The 14,488-nt window shown below is 37.5% G+C and overlaps 1 protein-coding gene across 1 annotated transcript in view; it reads left to right on the forward strand.

Annotated features, from left to right (window-relative positions):
* The window catches only part of SPEF2 (sperm flagellar and cilia associated 2), a 173,136-nt gene that overhangs the window by 13,682 nt on the left and 144,966 nt on the right, over positions 1-14,488 (forward strand). Inside the window, 4 exon segments of the mRNA XM_024754637.1 lie at positions 4,625-4,877; positions 7,969-8,139; positions 8,721-8,861; positions 10,586-10,650. Of these exon segments, the coding sequence (XP_024610405.1) occupies positions 4,625-4,877; positions 7,969-8,139; positions 8,721-8,861; positions 10,586-10,650 (630 nt within the window).

Genomic DNA, 14,488 nt, shown 5'->3' on the forward strand with positions numbered 1-14,488 from the left:
TGAACTAATGAATGGCTGCATATCCTGATAAATCCTGCATTTAGACACCTTGTTTGAACTTCTCCGTAGGCAGATAGAGCTCTACACCCACATTTTTAAGTGTGGTTTCCCCATCAGCTTAAGAAACTTTAGATATTCCAGTTTCTGTTTCTCAAGGCCTGTCTTACAAAATGCTTCCCTGTGTGACCCTCATCCACCTTTCCAGCCGCACTTTCCACCGGTCTGGAGCCCTAACATAAACTGCTTTGGTCCACAAACATGTCATGTGTTTTTGTTATGCCTTGCAATTTTGCATGTTAACATTCGTCCTTCACTTCCACCATGAGAAACTCTTATTCATCCTTAAGATCCAGCTAAAAATCTACCCCTTCTCTAAACTGAGTTTGATGTCCTAGCAGATTTAAGTTTCTTTTCCTCTTTGTTTATTTCTCTTTGTTTTAATAACACTTTGGACATCCCTTTTTTTTTTATTACATTAAGTTATAATTATTTATTTATATGTCAGTTCTTATCAGAGTTACTGCCACGTGAAGGAGCCCAAATAATGTTTGATAATGAATATATGAATGTTTACTCCTTAACTAGACTGCAAAGTTGCTCAAAGTTGCATAGTATGTTTATTCTCTGTGCTCCAGGCATTGTCCCTGGACCATAGCAGGCACACAGTAATGTTTCTCTATTAAATAAATGAGTGATTTCATAAAGTATATCTGGTTCGGTACAGAAAACTTAAAGAACCATACTGATCGGATCATGCATGCAGTATTTCACGTGCACTTAGTTGGCTCTTGTTAGCCAGGCCATGAAAGGCCTTTGTGTGAAATGGAGATAGGGACCCCATATGGTTGGAGGTAACCGTGAAGACACAGGTCTTAGTGAACAGAGAGACCTCTGTGCAAAGAAGAAGAAGCCCCTTTTCGGATAAAACAACCTCATGCCAGGTATTGCCCCGCCCCTGCACAGGAGTGTGCCCTGAGTATTATCACGTGTAGCAGTGCTGCCTTTCACTCACTGCAAAGGACTCACTTTCTGTTCCACTGAGTCATTACCTTTCTTAACATGGAGAGAGGGACCTACTTATCCTGACAACCAAATACTATCCATCTTTAGTTCCTGGAACAACCTACATTTTTTCCAGGGCACGTGGTATTTTAAAGAAGGCAAGAATTAGTAAATCTTACTAATTTAGTAAATTTACTAAATTAGTAAATCTTAGTAAATTTACTAAATTAGTAAATCTTAGTAAATTTACTAAATTAGTAAATCTTAGTAAATTTACTAATTAGTAAATTAGTAACTCCTTTACAAAGAAGGGTCCTTTTCCAGCCTGTGTTTTAGACAGCTAGCTAGTGCCAGAGCTCATGATTTGGGGATTTTTGTGTAATATTTTCTAGGGTCTTTAGTCTAAAATGTTAACAGTAAACTAAATCTATGTTGCTAATAATTAGAAGTTATTTGCTTTGGGTATTACTTAATCCTAAGAATAACTCATCTAACTCTGAAAGAATTCTGTTTTGGGATATCTTTAGTCCATCTCAGAGGGTGAAAAATGAGCAGATTAGTTAAAAGAATAAAAAGTAAAGGAACATGGATATCCCTTGGGAGGGCAGCTTCTAATTACCTTGTGAGATGTATTCCATCACCAGGTGGCAAGGAGGAGAGGAGATTGATAATCCCTTGGCAAATAAGGACTGCAAGTAGAGAGGGAGAAGACTTTTCCCAGAATACATTCCTTATCCCCTCGGGTGTCATCATTTACATCATATGCTATGTCTTCAGAGCAAAGATGTCCCAGTGGGTTCTCCGGGTTCAAAAACAACTGTTGATTATCATGTTATACTGATTGAGCATATACTGTAACAAGAGTGGACTCCACCAATTTACACACCAGTTATATTCCCAAAATTTTGGTTGGAAATTTAGAGTATATATTAAAAGCTTCCAGAGGGAAATACTATTACACCTGGACACTTCGGCCAGACCGTAAAAGCCATTTTAAAGCCTACTGTGTCACTGAACCCTAGTGTTAGCAGGCTATACTGCATTCTGGGGGTTGTGTAATACAAGAAAGAGGAGGGGAAGTGTTCTTCACTTTTATTGGGTACAGGGCTAAATTTTGATAAAATTTGGAAATGAATAGTGTTTGTTTTTGGATTCTCCCTCCCGAATTATGGTGCCTCTAACCTCTGAAGCCCAAGGTTATGACCCAGGCAAAATCTCTGAAAAGTGGCTCTCAGGCCATATCTTTCCAAGTAAGTGTAGTGGACAAGGCATACAGGACTCCTAGGATAGGAAGGACATGAAATGATGAACTGAGATGGAAGATCAAAAGGGGATGCCAGGTGCCCGTCCAAGGAATGTGAACGCAGGTCTTTGATTTGACCATCCTCTGTCACAATAAGACTCTTCAAAACATGGTCTGCTGTACCCTAATCATTTTAGTCCAGTGTTTGTTATCTCAAACTGTAAGGTCATTTGTGGGGGAACAAATTGCAAAACTGAACATGACATGAGAAGACCTAAAACAATGTTTTACCCTTTTTGTTGATAAGCTTACCTTGTAGCATTCCTTATCTCTTCTTATCCCCTCTAAGATCTGTTTCTCTTTATCAATTTAAAATATTTCATTCAAAGTTTGGTTGATGTGGTATGCCACACTGAATATACTTAACCAAATAGAGGAAATAGGAAATACGATAAGTTATACCACAGAACTGAAAAAGGAATTCAGTGTCTTGTGTCACTACATTTGTTGACATTGGCCTTTCCATGATACTGGCTCCTTATTTATATTTATAAATCATTCCTATATTTCCCCAGATCCACATCCTTGGCAGCTAACAGGTACTTTTAGACTAGATTTTAGAAGGTTCACAAATACCAGCAAATTGTATACACATTTTGTGTATCTGCATGAATGTGTGTTTTCTTTCCTGTGGAAAAGGTTTCATAGCTCTCATCAGATTTCCAGAGGCTGGTATATGTGATTTAAAAAAAAGGTTTAGAACCACTGCTTGAGAGCTATCTCTTGAGAAATAATATACTAGGAACAGTATATAAAGTTTAAGAAGTGCTAATTGGGCTTCCCTGGTGGCTCAGTGGTTAAGAATCTGCTTGCCAGGGCAGGGGACACAGGTTCGATCCCTGGTCCGGAAGGATCCCACATACCGCAGAGCAACTAAGCCCGTGCGTCATAACTACTGAGCCTGTGCTCCAGAGTCCACGAGCCACAACTACTGAGCCCACGTGCAACAACTACTGAAGCTTGCATGCCTAGAGCCTATGCTCCGCAGCAAGAGAAGCCCACGCACCGCAATGAAGAGTAGCCCCCACTCACTGCAGCTAGAGAAAGCCTGCACACAGCAACAAAGACCCAATGCAGCCAAAAATAAATAAATAAATAAATTTTAAAAAGAAGTGCTAAGTGATCTCTTTCAGCTTCTAAACATTCAGTTGAGGTCATTAAAGGTCATTGTATCTTTCCCAAATAATATTATAGTCCAAAATGAAGTTATTGAGTGAGTAACCCTATAATATTAGAAATTCCACCAACTCCCTCTGTTCTAAAGTATCATCTTTTTTTCAGGGAGAGGATGTGACTTTGACTTATATTTAAGTATATTCAGTGTATTTTTTCCATCAAAGAATGTCACTGAGATTTTGGAAGTTAAAGTAAGGAAAAAATAGACCAGTGGTTAAAATTGACATTTGCATTCAGTTTGGCCGCAGAGAGGCACAAAAGTGAAAATGCATCTAACATCTTTTGCTTTCTTTCTGCCACTGGATTCACAGGCTTATTGACAGCCCTAGGTCATTTGAGACCTCTATTACAACCGTTGCATCAATTTATCACTACTTGTTATTCATCTGTTTTCCCACTATGAACTCCTAAAGGGCAGGGTGTCTTATCTTTGTAAGACTTTAATAAATTTATAAAAATTTATTAAATTAAACAAATTATTGGTATAGTTGAGAGAGTAAATTAATAAATGAATTAATGAATTTCTTCTAAAATGTGAGCCTAATTTGATGATAGGTGATTCAATAATACATATATTTTAGAAAGTCTTTAGCGATTCTTGAAGAAGTAATATGAAGTGTACAGTGAAGATTACGTAACTAATTTAGTTGTATAGCTAATGTTATTTAATTAAATATTTCTGATAGTGCCTGAGGGGATTACTGTGAAAGTTGTCACTGCAACTGAAAATAAGGTTATTTTCAGGTTCTAGCAATGACATCACTTAAAGAAATGGACATTTAAATTGCAATTTTGTCTTCTGAGTAAAATATTTTTCAAAACGATAGTTAAGTTTTTCCATTTAGAAGAAGGCATTTAGTTATGTTTTTGTACTGACTTCTTGCAGAAATTCTAGCATCTATTTAAGTAGAAGAGTATATGAAATTAATGGGTTTTAGTTTAGCCATTCAAGAGAAATAAATGCATGGAGTTAAGACAATACACAAAATCTCAATGTATCTGCATGATTAAGTGGTTTTAGAGAGGATTGATATATTTAAAAGAACATGGGATAATTCATAATATGGGATCATGGTAATACCTCTGTTATTTGTTGTTTGCTTTATTTCAGTGTCTAATTATGTAAAATATTTTAATGCCTAGGATGTCAAGTGCCAAACTTAATAATTTTTCTCGCTTGGAGCCCACACTTCACCTTCTGGGTGTGCAGTTTGATCAGAGCATGGCCCACAATATCATCACAGAAAAGCCTGGGGCAGCCACAAAGCTCTTATATCAATTGTACATTGCTCTCCAGAGAAAAAAGAAAAGTGTGCTGACTGGAGTGGAAATGCAAACCATGCAACCCCTGACAAATACAAAAGTTCAAAACATGAAAAGCGAGACTTTTCAAGATGTAAGTACATAGAGAAACATTATAAGCATATCACAATATAAAGCTTGGTAAAGTGACACAGCAGTGATGTTGCATTCTCAAAGAAGCCCCATCAGGCATATATGTCCCTGATGTATGTTATTGGCCATATTTGGGTTTTATTTTATATTAATATTTTCAATTCATTTATCCATTTTTGATGCCTCTCTCCATCCTATCCACCAATTGCCAATAACTTATCAACTGTTTGCTCCTAAATTCCCAGTGCCTTTTGTGCCCGCTCCTCTCTTTTCCATGTCTACCCCATCCTATCTGCTCAGACCTCCTGCTGAGCTACTGCAGTAACCTACGAATGCGGCTTCCTATCTTCAGGCTTCCTACTGGAGGTTAATCAACCGCTCTTCAGGCTTCCTACTGGAGGTTAATCAACCGCTAGGTGAATCTGCCCTCAGTTCCACTTTTGTTGGTTTCTTCTGCACAGAAACCTTGCTAATTTACAAATAATCTTGTCACCAAATTAGACTAGCATCCAAGTTCTTTCACTAAAGAGTCTCATTCTGTCTTTCTAACTTCATTTCTTCATAAACCTCAGCATAAAGTCTTTCTTCTGCATTGATTGGCAGCCTGTCCTTGAATAGGACTTGTATATTTCTGCTCTTCCCTCTCTACCACCCAAGCTCACCCTTCTCTCTCCGCTTCCCGCAAACTTTCCTCCGTCTACTCTGTGCAGCCTTCCCAGTATACATGGACTCTTTCTGCGGAGCTCATAGGGCACAGGTAATTGTTACTCTTTGCTGTTAACCTCCTGTTGCTGATAGTATTGACTAACTTTCATGATTTATCTGTCATATGGCCTCACAAGATTTTTAGTTCCTCAAGTTCAAGAAATACGCCTAGTACAATGCTTTCAACGTTGCAAATACTCATTAAGTGTCTCTTGATTATTTGATACAACTCTTTAGTTGACAAATCTCTGTAGTTCCTGTGCTGTTTCCTTACGATAAGTGAAGGCCATTAACTTTTCCAGGTCTGTAGGATAATGGGGAGTACTATACTGATGTAGTGCATAAAAATAAATGAAAATAATTAAATTTTAAAATTTAATTTATGAAGCAACAATGACAATAAATGTGAGAGCTACTTCCACTTTTAGATTTGTCTACTCTTGGTGGACACCCTTATGAGTCTGGTAGCAGAATGAACTCAGCACCCACAGAGAGCTAGAAATTAGATTAGGCTGAAAGTCAGTAACTTAGTATCTCATCCTGCTTCCTTCACGTGCAAGCTGGTTAACTTTGGGTCAGTCCCTGGAACAGTCTCAGTCTCACTTTTTCCAACTGTAAAAACAAGGATGTTTATCTCTACCTGCCTGAGAGTTAGGTTTTTTGGTAACTTCAAGAAAAACAATATATAAGAAAATTCTTTGTAAAGTATAAAACAGTCAGTGTAAACAAGTGCTACAAGTGCTGTGGAGCTGAGTCCAAACAAAAAACCATTGGGTTTAATGTTGGCCATGGTGACTTTCCCAAGTCAATTACTCATTTATTGAACAAAGATCTGTTGGGCTCCTACTTTATGTCAGGCACTCAGAAGTGAGTAGTACAGGAAAACCCCCAATTCTCTTAGAGCTTACATTTTGGGGAGAGAAAAATGTTTCAGCAGAGTGGTATGGATTGCAGTGGAGATGAGGAAGAATGGAGCATAGACTATTCTTTCAAGACACATGGAGATAAAGGGGAAGAGAGAATAACAGCAGCTGCAGGGGAGAAGCTCAACAGAAGTATGAGATTATTTGTTCATTTTATGGACATGGAGACTGGGACAACTTGGCAGTTGAGAAAAAGAATCAGTGGCAGGTGATGAGTGGTGTGAGGACCCAAGTGGAAGGAGACCCTCTGGAGAAGAAAAGAGGAAGAATGAATCAATGGTTCAGATGAAGGAGGAGATATCTTATGAAAAAAGTAGAGATGCCTTTTTCTTTGATATAGATGGAAGAATATGCAGGTGTCTATTACATATTAATATCGATAATGATGAAAATTTATTGAACATACATAGTGAGATGCCAGGCCCTGTTCCAGGTGCTTTATGTATATTATCTCATTTGACCTTCACAACCATCTTATGAGATAGGTACTTTTAGTATTCCCATTTTACAGATGATGAAACTGAGAGAGATTAGGTAACTTGCTCAACTTCATGAAGCTAGTAGGTAGCAGAGCTAAACCTCAAACCTAGGCACTCTGACTCCACACATTTAACAGCAGGCTATTTGATGGCTCAATGGATATTTCCTGGGCTGGGGGGAAATAGAATTAAGTTGAAGAAGAAAAAATATATATATGTATGTTGAAGTGGGGTGTTAGGATGTTGAAGGACCTTACATGTTCGTTGCCACTGTGAAGATGGAGGCCAGGACAGTTTTAACAGTGAAAAGAGCAGAGGTGTGTGTAAGTGCTTAAAGACAGCTCACAGGGCCTTAACTGATCTTCTGAGTAAGTGTCAGTATCTACTGAGGCAGTTTTAGAAAAGAAGGACCAAGAATGGTTTGAGCAATGGTACCATTTAAAAAAATTTTTTTAGTAAGTCATCAGCTTCTAAGTAGATTACTTTCGAATATAAAAGTTTTAGTTAAATACGTTAGCCATTGCTCTGTGTCCCACTTCACAATCATCACTGAGAGTTCATTTTCTTTTACTATTGTACCCTCATTGCCGGTGGCCTGGGAGTTTTCATTATTTCTTCACTTTTTACTAGGAAGTGGCTTAAGTAATGGAAAGAATCTAGCTTCTTATATTATCTCTTTTATGTTGAAATTGGTTTTATAAATTATTTTTATGAAAATGTATTTGTAAGGATACAAATACCATTCATTGAAAATTAAACTCAGGACAAAAAGTTTAATTATAAAAGCATATATCATGCATTTTTATTGTCCTTACATCAATTAAGGGTGTGAGTGATTGGTATGAGACTTGAATTTGCTTTAGCCATCAACAGTAGTAATTCATAGAAATTTTATTCTGAAGGCAAATTTTATGTGTGCTTATAATGACAATGTACTCCTTTTTCTCTAATAATGGAATCTTCTTGAAATGCTTTCTTCAGTTAGAGACATAGAAACCTGATACCACGTCAAACTGATTTCAATCTGATGCAGGTTACACATAGGTTTCAAGAACAATATAAACACACGAACAAAGATCTTGTCCACATGTATTTTGAGAAACTTGAAAAATTTCAAAAACTCCAGGAAGAACAAAGATCTTTTAAAATCTAAAAGGTTTTATAGAACAATTTTTCCAGAAACTCATTAGTGCATAGTATATTGTTTGCCACTTACGTCTATATTACGCATTGCATAAGCATGAATCCAGCCTGAGCTGCCAGTTCCTGGTATAAGCCTCATGCTCTGCCTGCTCTCACCTTTCTCTCCCTCACTTTTCCCCTTTCTCTGTCTCCACCTTTGCTGATGGTCGCATCTCCCTGCGGCTAAGAACTAGAACTGCCATTCTTTGGAACAGTGGGACAACTTGACCTCTTTTTAAGTTGTCTGGTAGAAATGAATGCTTCAGATGCTTTAGTGATATGGGGGAGGGTTGCTACCCAGAATGAAAATACACACATTTGATCGGCATAATTTGGGGATTCCAAAATTGTGTTTCAATATCATACTTTTCAAAATAAGTTATATTGACACTTGCTTCCTAACATTACACAGTTGTAACACCCAGTCCATTGGTTAATTACTGAGTTCCGAAAATTTCAATGGAAAATTTGTGTATCTGTGTACCTGTGAGTGTATAACATTGCATATTATTCTGATGAACTGAATAACTAAACTAACGTGTATGGGATATTTAGGAACGCTTGAGCAGAAGACGACAAAATGAAATAATGGCTAAAATCCAAGCAGCTATCATACAGATTCCTAAACCCGCATCAAACCGTATTCTGAAAGCACTTGACACTCAAAAAACGTTGAAAAAGAAAACAGAGGCAGAGGTAAGTGATAACCCTTTAATAATGTGTTGTGTTTATCTTAATGAAAGGATGATCTTTCCCTAAAACATATAGAGACTTCCCTGAACTCCCTACTTCCTTTTTGAATTACTTCTGTTATTGTCCCTTCTTATTTAAAATTCCTCCACCATATGCATATCCAATCCATTTTATAGTTATTTGTTCAGAAACAGAGAATGTAGCTTTAGGACAGGGATGGCAAATTCTATTAAATGACAGAATCTGTGCGGCTCCTGTGTTGTGGATTCTGTGGTTACTAACAAACTATGCCAGAGTGGCATAGTTGTAATGGGTCATGATACCCATGGGTACAACAGGGGCCAGTCCAGGTACCCATACCATGCGTGTGCCATTCCTACTATTTGCTTTTCCTCAATACCTCCTCCCCATGCTGCACTGTCTTTCTATGAATCCTAGAGATGTTAAGCAACTTGCTTGCTCTCATCATATTTAAATTTAAGATACTTACACTATTGATATTTTACTAGACCATACCAGCTGTCAATCATTCCAATAGGATATAATCTCATTATATTTCACAAGGAAACAATACTACATTTTGATACTAATTCCTGCAATCTACACTGTATACTACTATAATGATTGTTAGGGATATTCTCTCCCTTAAGAAAAAAGATTAATGACTACCATTTATTGATCATCTGCTATATGCCAGGTTGTGGGTTGGGCACTTCACATCATCTTTAATTTGTAAATAATTCTCTAAGTAGGGTATTATTTTCCCCATTTTTTAGATAAGGAAAATGAGACTCAGAAAACTGACATGTTTTACCCAAGTACACAGTGCTGTTAAAGCAGAGATTGAGAGGTCTCTCTGATTTCTACACCCATTGCATTTTATATTAATTCACATTTTTTTAATATTAAAAAATCCTATAGTTAGATTCTAAAAAGTACTACCCACAGAGGCTTTTTCTCTGACCCCATTTTAGTAAAAGTATTTAATTCTCATGTTTCCCTGGGTTGATTAAAGCTTATTAATAAGGATTTGCAGTAGGCAGAGGATTAGCTAAAATTAATTTTCAGAGAGCAAATTAGTAGTGTAAGTAAGGTTGCACAACCTTAAATGTTTAAAACACTCAAGATGATTTTAAAGAAATATTTATGTCAAGGCTTCCCTGGTGGCACAGTGGTTGAGAGTCCGCCTGCCGATGCAGGGGACACGGGTTCGTGGCCCGGTCCGGGAAGATCCCACCTGCCGCAGAGTGGCTGGGCCCGTGAGCCATGGCCACTGAGCCTGCGCGTCCAGAGCCTGTGCTCCGCAACGGGAGAGGCCACAGCAGTGAGAGGCCCGCGTACTGCAAAAAAAAAAAAAAAAAGAAATATTTATGTCCAAAAAAATGCTTATTCTCATTTAAAAGAATTGTAATTAACAATGCACGTCCTGACTGAATAAAGGTAATCTTTATTCTCATTAAATGCCCTTTGATGTACTGTCAGAGCTAGACTTGTGAACTGAATGATTCAGGTTAGGCAGTTTTCACCTTCTTTTATATATATTTAGCCTAGTCTAAAAGTAACAGATCAGAATAGAAAAATATTCTAGAATGTAGCTTTTCAGATCTTGCTTCCTAATTAGCTTGAATTAGTAATGCATGTCACTTGGTACGTTTGAATGAATGCGGTAAATGAAAATTTTCAATGTTTTTTAGAGGTGAAAAACTGATAATGAATTTCCTTTAAAGGATGTGGCCAATGAGATTAAGAAGTTTGAAGCATTAATAAAAAAGGATCTCCAAGCAAAAGAAAGGTGGGATGCAAATTATCTCAGTAACCACAAAATTGCATTCTGTTCTACTCTAACTTTTGAATATTTAGAAATAGTTTACCTGAAATAGCTGTTCCAAAGATATTTTCACCTTGTAGAATCTTCATTAAGAGCGTATATTAAGGAAGATAAATGAGCTAAGATTCAGATTAGTTGTTCATTAACAATTTTTGTAAAATCAAAAGGGAAAGTGGCTATTATGAGATGTGAGGTTAATTTATTTTTCTGTGTTATACTTACCCTTGTAAGTTCACACATATTTTTTAAACACTCACTAACATTTTTTCAAGTTACTATTAATTTACATTTGTCACAAAAAAGCCATTATTAGACTCTAGTTTGGTTGCTGTCATGTTGCATCCTCAGCATTTAGCACAGGGACCAGCAGTAAAAAGTTGTTGAATGAGTTTGTTGACTGAATGTCACTAAAACAGTTCAATGAGTTCTTTACAGAAAGTGCCTGGTTAATGGGCTTCTTTTTCCTAAAGATAAAGATCTTCTCCCCTTTTGTTTCCTATTAGGGGTCATTGACTCACAGAAAATAATTGATTAGGGACTACACATATAGGAACAGCTTGAATTTCTCTGCATTTTTTTCATGGAAACTATCTAAACTCTTCTCCTTTATGTTTTATATAATAGGAGATAAATCTCTTAAAGAAGAAAAATATACATGAATTATATACTTCAGTTCCATATTAATACCTTTGAGGAGAGGGAATAGAGTCAAATGAGGAGGAATAAGAATGAGCTAGAAGGAGAAGTGGTGAGGAAGTCAAGTGTGAAAGGAAAGTGAAGCAGAATGAAGAATGTATACATTAATCGCCTTTCCCCCTTCCCACTGCAGAAACTCCTGATGTCCTACTCTGAGCCCTCCCCATATTCATCAGTGCTCACCTCACTCCTAAAATAACCACAGCCCAAGCCTACTCCCCCATGCAGCTGCCACCTGACCCCCGCCACGCCCACCCTTGACCTTGGCCCGTGAAACCACTCCACTTCTTCCAACTCTTTCGCTCATCTCCCCAGCCACGTGTTCCGGAGTGATAAACAAACGGTGTCCACCAGAATGACTATCTTAAAATATTGAAACACTCTGTTGCTTTTCGTGAATGGTATTCTCTGCAGCCCCGCAGCCCACCCCTTTCTTGGGACGCCTCGATTTCCACACAGTTTAGCAACCAGAATCAACACCAAGCACAGCAGCATCTCCCAGTCCCTGTACCAGCATCCATTTTGATTCAATAGTGTCCTTGCCCTGTCTGTGGTTCAGTGTTTTAAAGATCCTTCCTGTACAAATATTCACCCTCATCCTCATTGCCTTCCCAACCCAACCTGAACCCTAGCCCTCTCTATCAGTTAGCTTAGAAACCCCGAAACCAGAGTGGGTTAAATTAGATGGATATTTACTTCTCTCTCCTATAATATCAATAGAAATCAGAAGGTAAGCAGCCCAGGGCATGTGTTGCTGCTCCAAGGTCAACGAGGACTGAGCCTTCCTTTTCGTTGCACTGTCCTGATGTGTGGTTTCTGTCTTCAAAGTCACATTCGCAAATAAGAGATAGCTTCCAAGGCTCCGGCCATTTGGCCCACGTTCCAATATCAGGAAGGAGGAGAGGCAAAAAGTGGACATCCAATCTGAAATCGCTCCCTATACGAGCCTTCCCAGAAGCCCCATATAACATTTCTGCTTATGCCTTATTAGTCAGAATTCAGTCACATGGCCATACCTAGCAGATTGGGAAGCTGGGAATTGTAGACTTTAGCTGTGTAAGTTGTTTTCCTGAATAAAACCGTGGCTCTGTTTTGAGGGAAAAGGGAGGGAAATCGCAGTGTCTATCACAAGTCCTTTCTCTGCAGAAGCCTCCACTTGGTCTTGCCAGAGATTTACCGCTGTGGGCCCATGAGATATGGACATCCTCACTTCTCAGAGCAGCAGGATAGGGCCTGGGGCAGCTAGAGTCCCTAGACCAGTCACCTGTGGCTGTGAGCAGCCCCATCTGTGACTCCAAATCCCTTCCAGTACACTTCACAAAGGACGTTTTTTCTGATGGACCCGCAAATAAAAAATGTTGAGAAGCGCTGGTCTAGAGCAAACTTTTAAAGAAAAAAGAGCTATGGTACAATATGGCCATTCTTAATCTCTGTTATTGACCACTGCTTCTTCAGTTCATTCTGAATCCTTAGCTTAGAATCAAGCATGTTCTGGGTTTTTCCAGAAACTTCACACTACTTGATGACAGAGAGCACTAAAATCATCTCTTGGGTTGACCTTAGGAGCAATTTCTACAGCTGCCCCTTTCACAGCCTGCCTTTGAAAGACTTTCCCAGGGATGTCACTTCGAAGTCTATCTTTTCTCTTTTGTGAAAGAATGAAATGATGTCTCAATGAGAGCAATGCAAGAACAACCACTGCTGCTTTTTCCCCACATGAACTATTTCTTTATTTTTTAAGACAAATAATAAATGCCATCTGCTATTTGTTTCTTTAGCTGAGGCTGTTGGCTGCTGTAATCTGACATTTGGATTCACAGATCTACCTTAGTCTCCTTCTAGCAACTGCTTATATATATACACAAATTTGGCCAGGGTTCCTATCACTAATAATTCATACACGTACAATTATTAACTCTATGGAGGCCTGGCAAGCAAACAGATATAAAGAAAACATAATTATTGCCCTCAAGAAACCCACATCTCAGTAAAATGAATATTTATTCAAGTAAATATCACGTAGCTTTCTTCAGGCCTTAATTGGCATAAGACAGCAGATGGGTGTACGTATGGATGGTTGGACAGACTGATTGATGAACAAAGGAGAGCCAGTATCTTAAGTATATTGTTGGTGACATAAATACAGTGTTGAGAGAGCTATTAACCCATGCTCAATCTGAGGCAAAATCTTTTAAACAACATATTTAAGTAAAAATATAGTAAGGATTTTGATGAAGGACCTGAAAAAGTTATGCCACACAATTTTCATAAATACTTAATTGCACTAAATCTTAATAAATAAATAGGGTTAAAATTTGTCTTTGATCTTACTGAGGCTTTGTTAGCTACACAATTTCTGCTCAGTGACTCTCAGTGACAGAATGCAATCAAAGGTTGAGCCCCTGCTGATAAAATAACCAGAATTTCAATGTGTGATTTTTTTAAGTTATATTACACTTGTATAGTGCTTCTAAGCATATTATTTGAAATTTAGCAGACATTAGCTACATGTCAGGACTATGAGGCACAGGTACACAGGAGAGTAAACTAGGATACTTTTCTTCTGCGCTCAGAGTTCAACTGGAAGCAGCAAATGTACAAATAATGAACTATAATAAAATATCCATACCATAAATATGTGATTATTAAACAGAACTAATTATAATTTAAGAATTTTAATTCAACCATGTAAATGATTTTGATCTTTGATTTAATGAAACTGCATGGCCTCAGATTAAAAACAATACGTGTGGTTATTCATTAAACATGAATTAGCTATGCTTTTGTAAGAACACTTCTGTCTGTATGAGAATTGATGACTGTTTAATCCCTGCCTACCATAATAATGTGTCCTTGTCTTTTGAATAAGATTATAAGTTATATTTTAAACTGAACACAGCAATAACTTATGACATTAAGAATAATAATTATTCATAATATTAAAGTCATTATTTCTTGGCAAGTAACGTTATATCTTATACCATTGTACTGTTGTATTATTTTTATTTTTTAAAGAATATGCAGATGAGAATTGATTATTTGATCCATATGTACATAAAAATGTATCTTTTACTTTTTTTTTTTTTTTTTTTTTTTTTTTTTTTTT

This window comes from Neophocaena asiaeorientalis, unplaced genomic scaffold (genome assembly GCF_003031525.2).
Source record: "Neophocaena asiaeorientalis asiaeorientalis breed wild unplaced genomic scaffold, Neophocaena_asiaeorientalis_V1.1 scaffold229, whole genome shotgun sequence".
Taxonomy (NCBI): Eukaryota; Metazoa; Chordata; class Mammalia; order Artiodactyla; family Phocoenidae; genus Neophocaena; species Neophocaena asiaeorientalis.